General features: G+C 34.1%; 1 protein-coding gene across 1 annotated transcript; it reads right to left on the minus strand.

Annotated features, from left to right (window-relative positions):
• Positions 1–551: 551 nt before the first annotated feature.
• LOC134262768 (uncharacterized) lies at positions 552–14,685 on the minus strand (the record flags this gene model as incomplete). The annotated part of the gene is made up of 8 exons (XM_062745102.1): positions 13,667–14,685; positions 12,579–12,645; positions 12,307–12,333; positions 11,029–12,011; positions 10,583–10,676; positions 10,250–10,312; positions 725–883; positions 552–631 (listed from the first exon to the last, which is right to left on the minus strand). Coding segments are annotated over exons 1-8 (2,316 nt in total), but the record flags the coding sequence as incomplete, so codon positions are not given.
• Positions 14,686–20,805: the final 6,120 nt, after the last annotated feature.

Below are 20,805 nucleotides of genomic sequence, written 5' to 3' on the forward strand. Positions count from 1 at the left end.
TAGAACTTTTTCAGCTTTTAAAAGCTTCCAATCTAGGTACACATTTGAGCAAAAAATCCATAAAAAGTATTTTTCTCTCTAAGTAAACGATACAAACTTTTTGCTTTTATATCATTTTGTATCTTTATGTGACACTTTACTTTATGTGAAAAAAGAAAAATCTAAATATAAGAAGCATATAAAATAACTAGTATATTCTTTAAAAAAAAATAAGAAAAGTAGAGGAAATTCGGATAAGCCAATATCTATTTCAGTTAAATTATGTCAATTTGGTAAGATCATCTACAATGCCTTATATGGTAATATCTTCTCATGCACAAAAAAAATCAGTCTTTTGAAATGCTAGTAGGGATCGAATGATTAGTTACAAAAACTTTTAATTCTTAATGTCCAGGGAAAATGTAATGGCCTTGATCTGACCTTGTCTCTAATATAAGACGGTCAAATTTAACCTCACTGATACCATCACTTATTGATTTTGTTTTCTTGATTCTGTGAAAATTTCATTAATTTTTTAATACAAGAAATACCCGGTATGAGAAGAATCCTACCTCAGGGGAAGAGGTCACTGTTACGAAATTTTCTCTGTACAACGTATCGTTATTAAGTTGCATTCCTTCCGTGCAAATGGCTGTAAAATACAAAAAATACCACTTCTACAAAATTTGAGTTGAATTTTTATCATTCAATACAGATAAATGTCTATTTGAGTTGAAATACCTACGGACACAGTCATTTTGTGAGCTACTGCTTTGATAAAATGTAGTGTAATTCTCTCCACAAGACTGACATATGAGCTTCCACGACTTTCTTTCACGGTAAAATCCATAATCACATGCTTCACAAGTTAAAAACATGTTCATACCCTCACCCCCAAGACATCCTAAAAAGATAATACAACCGTATTAGAGTTAAAAAAGAAATACCTTTTTCGTTGATTAAAAAGATAAGGTGCATAACAATGATAAGGTACAAGTAGTTAATAGTGACATAACTATTAATACTCAATATACCCCAGTCCACATCATTAACAAAAAAGAAAATTTGTATACTTCATATTTATCTACGATACTGAGAATATATTTTTTTCAAAAATTAATGGACAGGAGGGTAAAAAAAATGTACAAAGCTGCACTAGCTTAGTAAATCTTGACCCAACACCCAGTTTAATATGTACTATTTAGAAAAAGTAGGAGATACATGTACTGTAGTTTGTGATCAAAATGTTAATATATTCAAAGGGATGCTAAGACATGTTGCACATTTCCTAGGAAGCATCAACCAAACATATCAATCACAGTCTATCGATCTGTATGGGATACAACTTATGATCAAGGGTGTTGGGCTACAAAGATGCATGCTTCTGAATTAGAAGGCTGAGGCCATTCTAAAGAAAGATTCTGAAGAAAAAGCATCAGTTGATGAAATCGTTAAATAAACAGAAACCATGCACAGTCTAACACTTGGCTAGCTGCAGGTTGGCACAAGACAGGTCGCTGTGTCAAGGGCAATAAATGTTTCCCAGTCTGTTATCAGCAGATTATGGTCCAGACATCGTGCTACAAGGTCTGTACAGGATAGACCACGATGTTGTCGACCAAGAGCAACAACTCAGACTCAGAACAGATTCATCCACACCAATGCCTTGAGAAATCGTTTGGTAACTGCAAATCAAATGTCTCAACCTCAAAGGGATAATGGCTTGGTAGTGAATGGCCAGACAATCAGGGATCGACTGAATCACAGATTTCACTCACACTTCCGATGTCCTAGTGTTATTCCTTGTTTGAGGGATCGTCACATTAGGATCCGACTCCAATTGTGTCTTCACATCAACGCTGTGATAAGTCGATGTTGACTATAGGCTGTCAGGGCAGACGCAGGAGGGTTTTGCACAAATCTATTAACGAATGTTTCCATGACGTTAACTTCATTAGACACCCCATGTTGTGCCGTTTGCACGTCTTTCTGGTGCCGTTTCATTTTTCAAGATTACAATGCCGAATGTCTTAAGGCTAGTTTCGTTACAGATTACGCATGACCCGCACTCAGTCCAGACCTTTCTCCAAAAGAGCATGTCTAGGACATGCTTGTACACCGGCTACGCCAACATCAATGAGTTGTTGACGTTGGCATTTCAACTGTACTCCCTACGAATGTCCAAGCGCTTGCTGCAGCATTGCAACAGGAATGGAATAGCCTTCCCCAAAATTACCTGGGACGTCTCTTTAGAAGTAGATCACGCGGAATCCGAACTTGTCTGACCAACAAAGGGTTTTTACACTCTACTGATTCCGTTTCACATTGGTGGTAAATTGGCTGTGTGACCCAGTATTGATGTCGACCCTTATTCTGGAGAATCTGTCCTTTTATGACTGCACACATGGTTTTGAATAAATTGACAAATGTTTTCTTATTGTTTTTTTGTCATTTGGCTGCTTCCTGACCTTATTATCTACATTTCTTTGTCCTTTTACATCCAATATTCCCTGCTTTTTTTAATTAACGTATCATTCATCAGACGTATATATGGAACGCCGTCACTGCCTTATAGCAGAACACAACAACTGCACTGCGTCAACCTTCTATTACATTATGTCAACTCTTTATGACATTTACTCACACAACTATTACATTGTGTCAACCTTCTATTACATTATGTCAACTTTACATGATATTAACTCATACTACTATAGCATTGTGTGAACTTTCCTTTACATTATGTCAACTCTTTATGACATTTAGTCACACTACTATTATATTGTGTGAACTTTCCTTTACATAACGTCAACTCCATATGACAGTTACTCACACTACTATTACATTGTGTCAACCTTCGGTTTCATTATGTCAACTCTTCATGACATTTACTCCCACTATTATTTTTTTGTTTCAACCTTTCATTACATTATGTCAACTCTTTATGACATTTACTCACACTACTATTGCGTTGTGTCAACCTTCCATTATATTATGTCAATCTTTATGACATTAACCCATACTACTACTGCATTGTGTCAACCTTCCATTATATTGTGTCAATTCTTTATGATATTATCCCACACTACTATTGCATCGTGTAAACCTTCCTTTTCATTATGTCAACACTTTATAACATTTACACATTCTTGCATTTCGTTATGTTTACTGTTCATGACATTTAATTAAACAACAATTACATTGTGTTAACCTATCATTACATTATGTCAATTCTTTATGATATTAACTCACACTAAGTACATTATGTCGATTCACTATTACGTTATGCGAACACGGGTATCCTCGGCCTTTATATGAGCATAACGTATTTTCCGCGTTCCGCAAGCACTAAATTGGCGGGAGAGAAAACTGTCGTAGAAGAAATCTCAGCGATTTGGGAATGGCATCTTTAAGTAAAAATTTTAAGCGACAAAGGATTGACAATCTTGAAACGTGCAAAGCCTGAACACTGCGACTGTGAATTAAAGTCACGTCGAAATTCAATGGCGTTTACTTTAATCTGATAATTAAATAAATCAAATATTATGAGTCGTGCAGCAATTTTTTTTTTCTTTTTATTTTGAATTGTTTGTTTGTTTGTTGTTTTTTTTTTTGGCTAAAAGTCTTAACTTCTGATCTTACTAAGAACATTGTAATAAGTTTTTTTTTATCAGTCTTGCACTTTCCTTTTGTTTTAAAGTGTAAACACATCGTATAACACACGTGCACTGGTGGGTTGGGGGGAGGGGGAAATCCCGCCCTACTTAGTGACCAAAATCTACATGTACATAAAATTAATAAATTTATTAGTTTTACTTTGTAGGACATTGCATTAGTTTCACATTAAGTTTAGCTGAATTAAGTTGAAAACTTTTTTATAAAACTATAAAGCCTGAGAGCTTCTCCGCTTTCCCCCTTGGTCTCCAACCATAAACCGTCCCCCTTCAGGCTTGGACATTTTTTTTTTTGTTCAAGATTCTCATATCCGTTACTGATATGTGTCCATGCATGCTTACTAAGGCATATTCAATTGATTTAGATGAGGGATTGGTAGATTTTTGTAATAGAACTCTGGCCCTGGAATGGTTGAAAAAATTACTAATTCCAGTGACGTATCGTCTTTTTCGAAAGGAGGGGGGGGGTCAGCCAGAAAAAAATATTCGCCCCCCCCCAAAAAAAAACTTGAGAAGCCCAAAAAAAATTTGTCCACTCCAAGCCCGAAAATCCAATTTCGGTGAGGGGGTCCAACTTCGATCAGTCCTAATTTTTTTGTCAGATATACTACATTACCCTCGGTGGACTATACTTCAACAAAAAGTGGGGTTGGGGGCTGTACTTTCAATGAACATTACATTTTCTATTGTAAAGTTATGTCTGGGGAAAGAGGGGGGGGGCTGATATTTTGTGCCTGTAATTCTTCCTAATCAATCAGGACCCCCCCCCCCCCCCCTCATACCAGTCATAAAACACGGTCGTCAACATTCATTTTATACCAGATATACAGCTTTGAGATAATGTAAATGTATTTTTACATCAGGTAATGCACTTTTGGAATCAACATGATAAAGAGTTAACGCAATATAAAGATATTTTAAGATCACATAAGAAAGAGTTGACATAACGTAATTATATATCCGCATCACGGAATTGAGTTTTGACATAATGTGATAAAGTGTTGATTACATAAAGATATGTTCACATAATGTCATCCTTTTTTTACACCACGTAATAAAGCACTGACATAAAGGTAAGATGTGTTCACCTCACATCATGATGCTCTCGCCGTAAAATAGAGATAAACCCATATCATGTAATAATGCTTTGATATAATAGAAATATACACTCTCAAAAAGGAATGGGCTTTTGACTTCATGTAATGATAAGTTTAATTATAAAACACAATTCACTTGACGTAATGCAATTTTGACCTCACATATTAAAGAAATGAAATGATGTAAAGAAACATTCATTTCACGTAATAAAGTTTTAACACAATGTAAACATATTATCACTTCACATAATGAATTTTCGACTTCACGTTACGAAGTGCTGACATAATGAAAGGATGTATTTACTTCATGTAATGCAGCTTTGACATGATGTAAAGATATTTTTACATAATCTCATAAAAAATTGACATAACGTAAAGATATGTTCACATCACATAATGATAAATTGACATAATAAATGCATAGTTGTATGCTATAAGGCAGTGTTGGCGTTCCATACGTATAACAGAATATAAAATGTTTTTAAAAAGCAACGAAGGGATGGCATTTTTTAAAATAGTTACCATCCTTTTAAATTTGCTATAAAATAAATTTTTTCCCATATGTTTTCTAAAATTCATGAAACGTTATCGATTATTGGGATTTTGGTTTCATGAATCCTATTTTATACAAGAGGCCCACGGGCCTTATAGGTCACCTGAGCATTATGCAACAACTTTCCAGTTACAGTGTATTGAATTTGATTCATGTTTTAAGCCAGATGCTATATGGCATTCACAGTTTTGAAAGGGCACCATTGAGCACAATAAACTTAGCAGTTGCTTAGCTTGGTTACTGAACAGCCATACGCAGGGTAGGGGAACAAAAATGCACTCCAACTAATCAGTAATATTCATCAATAATCAGTAGTGCCCCTAACACTCTGACATAAACCCCTGACCCTAGGTTGCACAAATTTTTAAAAGGCACCCTTAAAATTGCCTATCAAAAAGTAAATAAATGTTTTATAAATACAAAGGACCAGATTTCAAACAATTAATTCATTTTCAGTATATAAGTAGAGCCCCCTCCCCCCCGCCCCTGATCCTGGGGCCTTGAAATTCACAATTCTGCACAATTCTGCAAGATTAGGGCCCTTGCTCATCATAACTATATAGGTAGTTCATCTGCTTCATACCCAGAGACAGAGAAGAAAATTTTCAAAGATTTAATGTATCTTCACTATATAATCAATAGAGCCTCACCCTAACACCAGAACCCCAGACCCTGGGGTAATGAAATTCATTCATTAGAAGAGGCATTCTTGCTCATCATAACTATGCACTTACTTAGTTTATTTAATACCTAGGAGCAGAGAAGAAGATTTTCAAAAAATTCAGGTATTTTCACTTTATAATCAATAAAGCCCCCCCCCCCCCACCAGAACCATTGACGCTGGGGCCATAAAATTCAAAATTTTTGTAGAGGCACTCTTGCTCATCATAACTATGCACTTAGTTAGTTTATTTAATACCTAGGAGCAGAGAAGAAGATTTTCAAAGAATTCAGGTATTTTCACCATATGATCAATAGAGTCCCCCCCCCCCACCAGAACCCTTGACCCTGGGGCCATAAAATTCACAATTTTGGTTGAGGCACTCTTGCTCATCATCACTATGCACTTAGTTAATTTATTTAATACCTAGGAGCAGAGAAGAAGATTTTCAAAGAATTCATGTAACTTCACTATATAATCAATAGAGCCCCCCCCCAACACCAGAACCCTTGACAATAGGGCCATTAAATTCACAATTTTGGTTGAGGCACACTTGCTCATCATAACTATGTACTTAGTTAGTTTATTTAATACCTAGGAGCAGAGAAGAAGATTTTCAAAGAATTCATGTATTTTCACTTTATAAACAATAAAGTCCCCCCCCCCACCACCACCACCAGAACCATTGATGCTGGGGCCATAAAATTCACAATTTTGGTTGAGGCATTCTTGCTTATCATAACTATGCACTTAGTCAGTTTATTCAATACCTATGAGCAGAGAACAAGATCTTCAAAGAATTCATGTAATTTCACTATATAATCAATAGAGCCCCCCCCAACACCAGAACCCTTGACCCTGGGGCCATAAAATTCACAATTTTAGTAGAGGCACTCTTGCTCATCATAACTATTTACTTGCTTGGTTTATTTAATACCCAGGGGCAGAGAAGAAGATTTTCAAAGAAATCATGTATTTTTACTATATAATCAATAGAGCCCCACCCTAACACCAGAACCCCTGACCCTGGGGCCATAAAATTCACAATTTTGGTAGAGGCACTCTTGCTCATCATAACTATGTACTTAGTTGGTTTATTTGATACCCAGGAGCAGAGAAGAAGATTTTCAAAGAAATAATGCATTTTCACTATATACTCATTTAGCCCCGCCCTAGCACTAGAACCCCTGACCCCAGGGCCATGAATTTCATAATTTTGGTAGAGGACTCAATGCTGATTACAATCATGCAAATAGTTTGACTGCTTGATGTCCAGGAGTAAAGAAGAAGATTTTTAAAGATTGCATTAATTTTAGTGGTTTTGGCCCCACCCCTCAGGCCCCAGGGGGGCAGGGATCATGAAATTCACAATTTTTGTTCCCCTTTACCCATAGATGCTTTGTGCCAAATTTGGTTGAAATTGGTTCAGTGGTTGCAGAGAAGAAGCTGAAAATGTTCAAATGTTAACACACGACACACGACGGACGACGACGGACGAAAACGGATAGCAATAGGTCACCTGCGTTTACTCAGGTGACCTATCGATGTAGGAGGTTTATTAAAATAAACCACCGCGAAAAGATATCAACGGTTTCTATTTCGGCCCTTCTGTCAAAGCAACATAAATATCATTCTATTCTCCCTTCTTTCACAAAATTAATATTAATGTTTTTTTTACTCTGGACTTTATATCAAACAAATAGATTAGTCTAACAACAAAGGTTTATGATAATCGTGATAACTTCAATTTTCAACTGTCATTTTCCTTTACGCATGTAGTAATATGCCCTTATCACCTGAAAATGGGTTTAAATCTATCGCTGATTCGATATGCAGGAGGCTCAACGTACGAACAAGTTTCAAAACGAGATTAGTTCTTGACAAACAATTAAGTTGATGAAACCGGAATTTCAACAACCTCGTTTAAAGTAATCATTTGAAAGTTCTATGGTCGATACATTAACCTTTTCAGCAAAATCAATTATTGGGTCAGATGGTGTTTTTGATATTAATTGTTCAGCCTTTGATTACATACGGGGTTTTCTGCAGATTTTTTTTCGTTTGGGATGTTCTCTCCCATATTGCGCCTTGCCCCACCTCTGGTGTCCGTGTTTGCTCTGCTCCTGACTTGTGTTGTTTGATTGGACCTTTGAACTTGCTGTTCCTATTTCCTTATGTTTCATAATCTCTATTATTCACCTTCTGTCAAATTTGTCCATGACTTTTTGTCCAATATCAGTGATGAAATATTGAGATAACGAACGGTATTCAAGATCAAAAGTCCATAAAACAATACAATAGGAGCAGAGCTAACACGGACCCCCCAAAATCAGAGGTGGGATCAGATGCCATGGAGAAGTGAGCATCCCCTGCCGATCGGTCACATCCGCCGTGTGTTCCTTGTCATGATCGGGAAATAACGGAAAACTCCGTTGTAAATTCAGTGTATAAGTAACGGACGAACAATTACTATGAAAAACGTCAGTCAGCATTTGACTAAATGATAATTTGTACTTGCTGTCATTGTATCAACCATAGAACTTACGAAATGATGACTTTAAACGAGACTGCTGATATTCTTGTTTTATCAACTTGTTTTTCAATAATTTACCTCTTTATAGACACTGTTTATGCGTGGAGCATGTTCTTGCGTATCGAAGCAACTGAGATATCTATACTTCGTATGAAGGTGATGAATGTATATTGCTGCATAAGTACGGAAAGTGGACGATAGAAAAGTAAGTCATCACGTTGATCATAGAGTTTGGTTGTTAGATTACCATTAGCGTCTTTTTCAAGTAAAATATCCAAATATGAAACAGATGTGTCAGACTCAGTGGTATCTTTTATCTCAACTCACCAGGATACATCGTATCGACATGGAAATGTATTATTGACTCTAAGACACATACCAAATTTGGTAGACATCATTTCGGGAGTAGTTCACACTGATTTCAAGAAACTTTTGACAGTAAAAAAGCGTAGTACTCAAAGGTGACACTATGTTTTGAAAAATGAGTGAAAACAACAGCGTGTAGGAATATCTAAACAATTATTTTAAAATATCAGTAATTATAGTTATCCACGTTTGTTTGAACTTCAAACAGATAATGAAACTTGAATTTACTGCCTAAAACCTTAGAAACAAAATTTACAATAAGATGTACTTGACAAAAACAGCAAACGTCTGAGAAGAGCAGAGAATTGCAAGAGCACAAAGACAGATTTATATGCATTTTTCTTAAATATTAGTGATCTTGTTGTTCAAATTCGTATTCGGGGAGGCAGTTCAATTTCTGGAAAAGTCTAGAAAGCAATTTTTTTGCAAAAAATCGAAATGTTAATGAGAGGAAGGAAGCAGAATCAGGAACCCACTACATTAAAATTTCTTCATGACAGTGTCCAAACCCGCGCGCCCTGAAGAGTAAAGGAGTTTTTGTGATAAACAGAAAGTTAATGTTTTGTCACATTAACAATATTTGCCAGATCTTTCACCTTTTGACTTGTTTCATTTTCCAAACTTTAAAAAGAACCATTCAGAAGGAAAAAACGAGTCCAGGAAATCATAAGATCTGCCATTTTCCAGTACACTAAGGGTCATACCCAAAAATGAGTTCTAAAAACAATCAGAAACTGGATTAAAAAATTTACGGACATGTGTTTTAATGAAAAGAGAATATTAATATAAGTTAAATCATTAAGACTAAATCATTGAAAAACGTTTTTGCTTCTTTCCGAGCACCGAGGACATTATTTATTGAACAGCCCTCGTACATGATTTCTACTCTTTTTTAAGTTAGATAAATATACGATTTTTTTTCATGTTTTATAAATCTGTAAGCAACAAAAATAAGACGAAGTCTTATCTGTATAAAATAAACATTAGTAGTAATGACTTTGAAAACTCCATAAGTCAAAGAACATAGTTCATTAGCATTAGGAGTTTTGATAATCAGTGTTACCGTAGTTCTCTGCACATACGAGGTAAAGCTGGAGAGGGAACCAGACTGGCCTGTTTGTTTACATTCAGCTGCGGTACCAGATTAATTCTGATTCTGACAAAATCGGACCGTGGTATTAAGATTGAAAAACTCACTGTCAGTGTCTTATCGTTTATATTGATAGTTTTAAAATAATAATATAAACGTGATCAATGTAAGAAATCCATTCTACTCTGTAAATGAGCCCGGCTCTCTGTACTTCTGAGTACTTTGATTAATTTGGACATTCTCACAGACAAGAATTATATCACTAATATCTACAAAGTTCCTCTTTCAGAACGTACCTTTGCAGTCTTCTCCATCTGAGCCATCTAGGTCAAGGTCAGACGGCACTTCAGCTTTGTAATCTAAAGATAGATATGTTGAATTTAGTAATATTTAAGCGTACGCAGGAGATAGTACGAATTATATTTTATGTTACGAAAAACTGACCATTTTGTATCAATAATTTTCGTTGGATTTAATTGGCTTAGTTGTTATGAAGAGACCCATAGATGCAAGTCCTCCGCAAATTGTTTTAAAATTATCATAACAGCCAAGAACTTATATTTTTCCCAAAACCAGAAATATTTGATCAAAGAAAAAAATTGTAACATAAAAGTGGTAATAAGTCTTACCGTCCTTAAAATACAGACAATTATCTTCATCGACTAAGCCATCTTGATCATTGTCTTCTCCATCACCAGGGAGGAACTGGTTTAACGTTGAAAGCTTGAATAGAGAATTAATAAAGGGAAATACAATACACCTTCAATTGAAATTTGATTTTTTTGTATTTCATTGTTAGCCTTCATAATAGAAATGCTAAATTGGAGGAAAATTTAATTCTAAAACATGGTATACTTTTCTATGATAAGTATAGAAGAGAAAGATAAGAGAATGAAATGTTTCTTTGGATTTAATAAACAGTTTTATATTGTATAAATGTCAACAATGCTACCACTAGACAAAGAGAAATCTGTTTAAAAGTGTACTTCCATTTCATTCTTATATCACTTTTAGCGACAATATGAAAAAAATTCTCATTATTTGAAAATTGAGTAAAAAAAGTAAGAATTCATACGTATACTCTATAGGGGACTCTAAAATTAGATGGCCATCCGTTTTGAGACAGGTAAGTGCTACTTTCTTCTTTCTGCCAAATAACATCGAATGTGGGTGGAACATATACAAAGTTGGTGCCGTTTGGACTAAACGGCGTAGAATCCGATGTGGTTTCATTCTGTCTGAAGTAGACCGCTATAAGCACAGGTTTGTTGGCAGTGATGAACAAAGTGGAAATATTTTCTTTCCATGTATAGGTTTTATTTTCGCCCATATTTTGCAACAAAGCGTTTCTCTTGTGAAGCCGTGTGTAGTTCAGGCCTTCCATTGTGCCCATGTCAAAGGTCAACGCTGTGTTTCCTTCTGTTGATACCATTACGAACTCTTCCTCAGTTACTTTTTGGGACTTCATTAATTGAAAATAAAATCCGGAGGATGGAAGGGGATGATTTATAATATATTGGTTATTTCTGTAGTACATGTAGCACAGAACTGAAATGACTTTGTTGGCGACGATAAACATTCCCGTAGCCATAGAAGAAATTCTTTTTTGTTGCATCCTTTGTATTGTATCGGATACGTTCAGCGGCGGTATAGCATATGAAGTGTTGTTAAACAGACTTAATATCAAACATTCACCGTCGGCATCATCGGGGGGTATAGGTGGAAAAGTAACGATATATTCCGTACTTAAAATATCAACAGGAGGTACAATAAAAATGTTTGTATCATAGCTGCTATCATTCCCTTTGTACTGACATGATAAAGATAGTTCGCTTTGATTCGTAAGAATGATCACCGGAGAAGTGACATTTAAAGATATAGAATTATTAACAATACTATGGAGTACGTCCTCGCACCCAGTTTTGGTATGTTGCTTTATGAAGATTTGTTTTTCGGAAAAAATGTGTTGGGAGTCATATCCACCAATTAAGCAGAAAATACTTGTGTTGAAATTACCGTTAGGAACAACAAATAAGGTACCAAAGGTGTCATGGTTCTCTGAAACAAAAGCTAAAGATTAGAAATTTAAAAATAGTAGATTTTCAAAAAATGAACATTGAGAATATATAAATTTGAAAACAAACAACCCTTTTAGTACATACAGTCATGTAAAGCTACAGTCTGTTCTTGAATTCATAAATTTTACAAGCAATTAAGTCATCCGGAGTTTGGTTCAAAAGAAGATACAAAAACATATCAAAGGTAATTATACAAGTTTAAGATGTCAATCAAAAGAATAAAAATACACTGTAAAATTATTATTTGAATAAAAAAAAAAATCTTTAAAACTTACCTGAGGAAATATCTCCAATATCTGAAACTATAGAGGAAGTACTAGTATATGGTTGTGATAAGAGCATATAAATAAATTGATACTGGGTTTAGTATTGTATTTCATCGCTTTAATGGTGATGATGATGATTGTCATGATGATGATGATGATGATGTAATGATGATTATGATGTTGATGTTGTTGATGATGTTGATGATGCTGATGTTGGTTATAATGATGATTTGATGATGATGATGATGATAAAAACGGTTATATACCCTGTTAATACTCACAGCAACTGAAAATTTCTTCTAATTCTTCTGTGGTTAAGTGGCTTTTATTTGGCCATACGCTGTCACTCTGAAAAACATAACAAGCGCTGAATGCAGTGTAGTCTCTCTCTCTCTCTCTCTCTCTCTCTCTCTCTCGTCGCAGTTGCCTAGTTGTACGGCTCAGGTTTATTCTCATTTTATTTTGGTTTTATTAATCATAAGGGTTTAAATTACATACAAATTAATCATAATAACACATTTTATCAGCAAAAAATTTTAATCCAAAATGCAACTCATATTGCTTTAAACCTTGATGACAAGTTAGACTAAAAGAAAGCATTAAATTGTTTCAGAAATATGATTTTTGTGCAATGGAATGTGTAGTATTATATAAGAAATCAATATTACACAGGACGAGAATAATGTAATTTTGCTTCAATATAAGCACATAAATATGAACGGCAAAAGCTTATAAGTATTATTATTTTTCTATTATTAAAATAGTTAATTACAATTTTTCAATCAAAAATTCCGTCATCAAAGTTGCAGCTCACATTGCAGAGCATATACGGAAATCTAAAAAAAACATTTTAAAAATTCATCAGATGAAAGATCAGATGCCATGGATGAATAAGCAACCCGTTTCGATCAATTACACCCACTGTGTGCTCTTTGTCATGATCGAACAAAAGTTAAATTCATAGACGATTCAGTGTGTGAATAATTAGGCCTGTAAAGGTCTTCTACTTTTACTAAATGTAAAAAACATCAATCAACATTCTACTGAACGATAGATTGCATTTTCTAATAAGGTCAGTGTATCGACCAGAACAACATCGTAGGATATAGTTGTATTAAATGTTGAAAAGTCCTCTGTTTTGAAGTTATTGAATTTTGTCATTTTTTATTATGTCAAAATCTAAAATTCCATGTGAGTTTTGAAGCAACGACATGAATGAATTTGTTCGTGTACACTACACCTAAATTTTCTCCATAGTTGCTGTTCGAAAGGGACTACGTATGGAGAAAGTTTTATCCATAGCGATAAGTGTTTAGTTAATGCCAAGAGCTGCTAAAAATATACATGTACATAAGTAAAGTACACCTACAATTTTGTCTTTAGAGAATCCACAATGCGTGCCTCCACTCTTTTTAGGAGTAGCTGATGTTACGGTGCATCCTTGTGCAGTTGTTGATAGTTCAGACTGATTTCTATATGCAAAGTAATTGGACAGAGGAACATATTCGCTTCCATTGTAGCCGATGTTATATATATAACCATATGTCAAGTAATCGGTGTCGTCGAATGTTTTCTGTAAGTCAGTTTTAAAAGCAAAAGGAATGAGATTAACCGAACCACTATCTCCAGAGAGGAACCAACATGTTTGCAAAACAGACACGACTTGTGAAGACCGAATGGTTAGAGGAGTATCAAGGTCGACTCGTCTTTGGATCTTATCATACTTGTTCGGAATGGTGACAAAATCATACCCGGAAATATGGATTGTCGTGTCGTCAAAGGCAGTCACAATCGTCAATACATTGCCGTAAGGACGGTCTCCTAAAGGGACTACCACGTAATGCGTTCCCCATAATGTGATTGGTAACAGTTGTTCCAGAAGATATTCTGCTCCTCCTGAATTGTTCAATGGTATACTTGCTGTGTAGACTATCAGCTTTTCCGAAGAATTAATTCGTGTTCCTGTTATATCGCAGCTGAATGTTAGAGATTTTGCTTCATTACTCTGCAGAGTAAGGTTCAACCTCTCATTTGGACACAAATTGCCTTCGAAGTTTCTTTTTTCAGGGAATATCAAGCTGACAGTTATATCATCGCTAGTCGGGTTGCCCAATCCCAGAATAGTCCTCCGTCTGATATCGTGGTATACCGAGACTACATATTCAGTTCCTAGGTAGTCATCACTCAGAACAAGGAACATTTCTTTTCCCATGAAAGCTATAACACTTTTCTCGGAATTAACGCTATAAATTGTATTGCGAGTCAAATTTGTTATCAATGCTGTCTTATTTGATCTTACGTCGCATATTTCTTTGCTGGTTATATTTAGATGCTGAGATGCGTAATTTTGTCCAGTATCATTAACAAAAAATAGATGATGTGGCGTTTGTTCTGAAATGAATATAATGAATAAATTATTTTTTTGTTTTGATTTTAATTAAGTAACATATTCAATTGCAAATAAATTAAAATAAAATATCCAAATATGATTAACATATACACAGTATATGATAAGAGTTTACTTGGAAAATATATTATGTTTTTATTAGGTACGTCAGTTTAATCTTTTTTTATATAAAAAAAAGTTGACAAAGGATAAAAGGATGTTTATTCCTTATATGCACCTGATCCGACATCTGGCCCCAAAACCATAAACTGAGAATAGACTTAAGTCAAAATTTCAAATTGATATAACTTTGGGAATAATTTCGATAATGAAATAAAACTTTCAACAAATGTTTGAATTGAAGAATTTTACACAGTTTCAAACTTATAAGCTAATACATCGAATGGAACTGAAGATATTAAAAATTAAAATTTTGACTTACATGTAAGTCTATTATCAGTTTATGGTTTTGGGGCCTGGTGTTTCATGGACAGGGGTCCTTGTTTTGCCCTGTTCACGATTTTGTATAGATAATAATACGTAGTATTTATGATATTGATCAGGTCGGAGAGAATACTCGAAATCGGGTATTATCCCTGAAATCGCGTATAATACTCGATATTAGGGTATCGTTGAATCCGCGAAATCGGGTATAGGAGGTGTAATCACCTAATAAAACTTAAACAATGGGATGGCGCATGTTGCCGAGTTAACTTTCATCTAGATACACATGTTTTCTAAAGGTATCACTAGCCAAGTAAGAATTTGGGCGTCAAGATTTATGCGCTCGGGACAACAAAAACCCGTGGAGCTCAGTACATTTCATGATCTGCACACAAAAAGGCGTTCGATTTGCTTTATATTTTTCCTTATGTTGAAAGTATATGCATCTTCCTAATGTTCATACCCAACACAACAGAATTGTAAAGTATCAGAATTCGGGAATTTATAATAATTCCACATCAACACGACAAACATGAACAATTTGTAAATAAATCAAATTATACGGAAAAACATTTCACACACAAGATATGATGCCATGTATGAACAAGGGATTGTCTATTGTATCTAATTATGCGTCATTAATTACTTTCACATTCATTTTGTGCATAAAATCAAAATTTATGAATGTATAAATAATGTAATGATAAAAATGTCTAAAATTTCGGCTAAAAGAACCCTCTTTCCCTTTTTTTGAAATTCTTTTTCTTTTTTATTTATCATTGAAATATATTTGCAGAATATGTCTTCAACATTTTAGCAGAGACAGTCATAGTTTCAGGAATACAGCTTATGAGAGAACATAACTGTTGATCGTTTAATTTCGCTAAGTCATCAATATATTTCCATCTCTTGGCGACTTCAAAGGGGGGGGGGGGGGGGCTAAAGGCCACTTGACCACCTCTGACAAAACAACCTCGATTGTGTTCTACATGTGTCCAAGAGACCTCTCTTTGAACGTCACGGTCGGTTAAACTCGGTAATTATTAATATATTTTTAATCGTAGGGAAGATTTATTCATCAAATAAAAATCATATACCAGTACATTGTAGGTAAACAAAAAGCAACCTGTTATTTTCTTACACAAAATCAGACTACAAGTAACTAGAATTCATGTTTATTTTTTAAACACATTTTTTCATTACAGATGAGTATTAGGAAAAGTTATTGCCATGAGTAACAAGTACCACAGATAAAATAACTAAAAGAAAACTGTTACATATTGTCTAGAACCAATCAGATAGTGCGTTGTATTAGCATATTATAATGAGGTATAAGATAGCGAAATAAAAAAAATATAGAAGGTAAAGAGGTAAAATTTACCCTGTCTATCAAATAGTATAATAAAGAAAGGAAGTGGCTACGATTTTTATGAAATTTTAATGTCCGATGAGGAATTATATTCCCAAAAAGTAAGACAAGAGTTTCCAAGGCAGTTGAACACTCCATTATTTCAGTTTGTTCATTAACATGTTCATAAACGTAAAAACTATAAGAAATGTGAAAACTTGACTATGTAATTCATATTTCAGTATGACTGTACCTCGATCTATATTGAGAAATTCAATGTATTATAAGCTCATGAAAAGATGTACACATTTGACTTTTATTTATACCCCCCCCCCCCCAAAAAACAAGAAAATCCTGACTTCTCGCTTTCAATTTTCACACAAATGGATAAAATAAAGGTAAAATGGCATATCTTGTATCGATTAAAATGCAACCAAAAAATTTACGGTGTCTTTGAATATAAATTTCATGCTAAATTGACATAAAAAAGATACTCACCTTCAATTAGCTATTTTCAAACTGTTTTCCCGTGGGTATTTATTTAATCTTATTTTATTTTCTTCTTTATAATAACTTTGGTATTCTATTATGGCAGTGATTTACAATTATGACTCGCTTATACTGTACTCTCTAACTGTTAGGGATAATTTATATTTCACGTGAAAGGGACGCCATACATTTTTCAGTAAAAATACATAACACGGCGTTCGTCGCTTAATTTCTTTAAAAATTTCACGTTTTGTGAATAGTGCACGAATTATAAAATTAAGTATATGGAATACTTTAATGGGAAATAAAGACAAACGAAGTGTAGTTATTTGTTTTTAGAAATTATATTGAAAAATAATAACGCCATTGTGTCCTCTTTGTTACCCCAGCAGTGTTTGTCGTGTGATTTTAAACTTATTTGACAACCGTATGAATTAGGTTTAATAAAAATAAATCCACAAGATACTGATGTACAAGTAACAGTTACTGGCATAATGCGCCGTTGCTTTATTCTTTAGTTTTTATAAAAAGTTGCACGGAATACCCGATTCGCGGATTCAACGATACCCTAAAATCGAGTCTTATACGCGATTTCAGGGATAATACCCGATTTCGAGTATTCTCTCCGACCTGTTGATTACTGTTTGTTTTTTTTTTGTTTTTTTTTGTTCGTGTGTTTTTTTTTTTTAGGTATTTATGCCATTTTTGACAAAAGGTTAGAAAACTTGTTCTTTCTTGAAATGAAATGACCGGTCCCTTACCTGTTGAGCAAGGATTGGTACAAATTGTCCGACAAACAACCGACAACAGAATAAAACCTACGTACACCATATCTGTCAAATAGAAATACATGATAAATTGTTAAAAACACCAATTTTGGACCAATTTCAAGAAAAAATAGCTCTAAAATTATATTAGGGGAAAATAAATATCAACATTTCTTTAACACAGAAAACGAGTTGTGTTACATTTTACAGTAATTTTTTTGACATTTTTCTTTTCATATTTAAAATCAGATTACACATCCTTAGATGTTGACAATCTAAAAATGATTTTTACTGCAATGATAGCTCCGTGAAAATACCGGAGTATGCATTTTTGGATAACTCATTAAACTTTTGATAGTAACTTTTGCCTAAGGGCTACTCAATGTATTTCCTGAGGACGAATAAAATATTACATACCCTTGGGTATAGTCCTTTGAAGCTAGTTATGTAATTTGTTATTTTTATTTTTTGTAGCATATACAAATGAATATTATTCTGTTGAACCACTTGCCGTCACCGTATCCGATATGGAATTGATTAAGGCTTCAACCTGCTTATAAACAATTCATGTTTCCTGCATGAGCCACTGTTATCTGATAATAACAAATAGAAACAAGAAGCGATAATTTACTGAGGAGGCTCACACAATCAATAAATAGAAAATACAGGAAGATGGAAAACAAAATAATTTGTTGCATAAAACAGAAGATAAATATATCACATACAATTAAGACAACGGGTATTAAAAGATAATGAGATTAATTGAATTTGATATCGGGAAAGGATTAATGACTTTCAGACTTTCCCTTTTTAGCGAAGATAGAAAAACGTCCTTTCTTAAAATGAATAATTATGCTACTTTTGTCTAAAGTAGCTTTATGTTAAAAATTTCGCTTCCTTTTTAGTGTACATATAATTGATGAAAAAAGTTTTAAAATGCAATTTATGTTATAAATTCAAAATTTTTCATATAGATTATATTAACCAAAAAAAAGATGAAATATGAAATTTATTAGTTTGAGATCACGTGAGTGACTCTATTTATATGTGTAGTATAAACTATGAAAATCTTCTTCTCTGCTCCTCTAGGCATCAAGGAGATAGAGTACTATATGTTATAATGAGCAGAAGTGTCCTATGGGAATCTTGAATCTTCTGAAGTCAAAATCTTTATGCTATATTGCTATTTTGTCGTAGTCCAAGAGACCAAATTTAAAATAGCTTTTAATGTTGCTTCTGTAATCTCAACAGTGTTGTTGTCTGCAAATTAAGAGATAAATTATATAATTGTGAAATAATTTATAGGCAATTGAATTATTGACTGAAGTTCTAAGTCTGTTTCATGATCCTGGGGTCGGGGCAACTAAGTCAATTGATGTGGTGCTTTACCAAACTCTATTGTAGACCTCTCTCGCGAAAAATTATATCCATTTGCTTTTCAAATACTTATTACTGAAAAATGTTTAGTAATTCATCGGTCAGTTGAATAAAATAATTAAAAAGAATTTTAAATTCATGTTACAAAATTGATTTCAATAGTTTTATGGTTAAATAGGCATGTGGCAATTAATTATTAGATAAATGAGTATGAGACAGAAATCTTGTGTTATACATTAATAATATTCAAAGACAAAAGAAGCCGATATGAGAGGGAATGATATGGATATGTAGTCTGTGTTCAAACACATTATTTTGTTTAATCTGTATGGCGATACTGACAGAAAGGTAAGTAGATTGAGTAAAATGATTTGTTATTGAGAACTGGACTAAATTATTGTTGATTTTCTATCGTCCTTCTTGATTTTTCCCTCGCTTTTTTAGCGTTTCTTAATTCACCAGTTTCCCTTTTACCTATAAGTTGCATAGATCATGCAGTATTGTATCATATTTAGGTGGCCGTTAAAGCCCTTGAGCCTTTCGTTGAAAAGCACAATGAAAAGAATAACAATAGCCATTTAATTTGCTTAAAACTTGGTTTATGGATAAGAAGAATCATACTGCAGTTTCTTCGCCAAAAATATCCCTAAGGAACAACATAAATTAACAAGAGGACCATAGGCCTTATAGGTCTCCATAGCATCATGTAACTCGATTTGGTTCATGTTTTAAAAAAGAGGCCATGGCATTCACAATTTTGAAAGAAGCACCATTGCTTACCATAACTATTCACTTAGCATGATTACTTAAAACCCATTTGCAGAGAAGGGGAACAAAAAAAAGACATCAAAAATAATCAGAAAAGTCATAATATGTAGTGCCCCCATCCCACAGAAACCCCTGGACCTCTGGCCAACCATTTCACAATTTCGGAAAAGGCGCCCTTGCTCATCAGAAATGTTTGATTAATACCAACAAGTCCAGTACAGTCTCTTGATTTAGCTATATAGCTTTAAATAGCTATATACCTTTATTAAGCTATTCAGAATAGTTTTATTTAGCTATTTATCAGCATTTTTTCACAAAAATATTTTTCTTATAAGAAATAAACAAAAAGTCGCACACATTTGACTCTTTATACATGTATATACATGTATACCATGGACTATTAAAACAGCAACCAAAATCAAAGATAGTTCTAACAGCGCAGTGTTTGAATACTCAAAATATTCAAGGTTGAATATCATCAATGCACCAATGTACGACTTTTTGCACATGCTTAGAAAACTACACATTTAAGAAAAAATGTGATAAAATACCTAAATTAAAGGCCGAGGTTTTCAACCGTACGGTTTTCCTCAGGTAAGTTTGGTATGGGGTAGAGCTTAAGGGTACTTACCACAAACAACAAACAAAACTAGAGGTACTGTGAGCGATGAGCTCACTAAATGATACCCCCCGCCTCCCATATGGTTATAACTGGTGAAAAAGTCCATGTTTTCCTGTGGCCGGGAAACCCAAAATATGTGTCGAATCAAAAAGTAAAATAGGAGGTGCACAATGGCAATATGTAATAAAGATTCTGTGAAAGTTTCATCAAATTTCATTCAGTGGTATGAGAGGAGTTGCGGATAAGAGATGGGTACCCCAAAGCGTAACAGACGGACGGACGGACGGAAGGACGTACAGACGGAAGG

Source organism: Saccostrea cucullata, unplaced genomic scaffold (assembly GCF_032062105.1).
Source record: "Saccostrea cucullata isolate Sc308-1 unplaced genomic scaffold, CSIRO_AGI_Scuc_v1 ctg11400, whole genome shotgun sequence".
Taxonomy (NCBI): domain Eukaryota; kingdom Metazoa; phylum Mollusca; class Bivalvia; order Ostreida; family Ostreidae; genus Saccostrea; species Saccostrea cuccullata.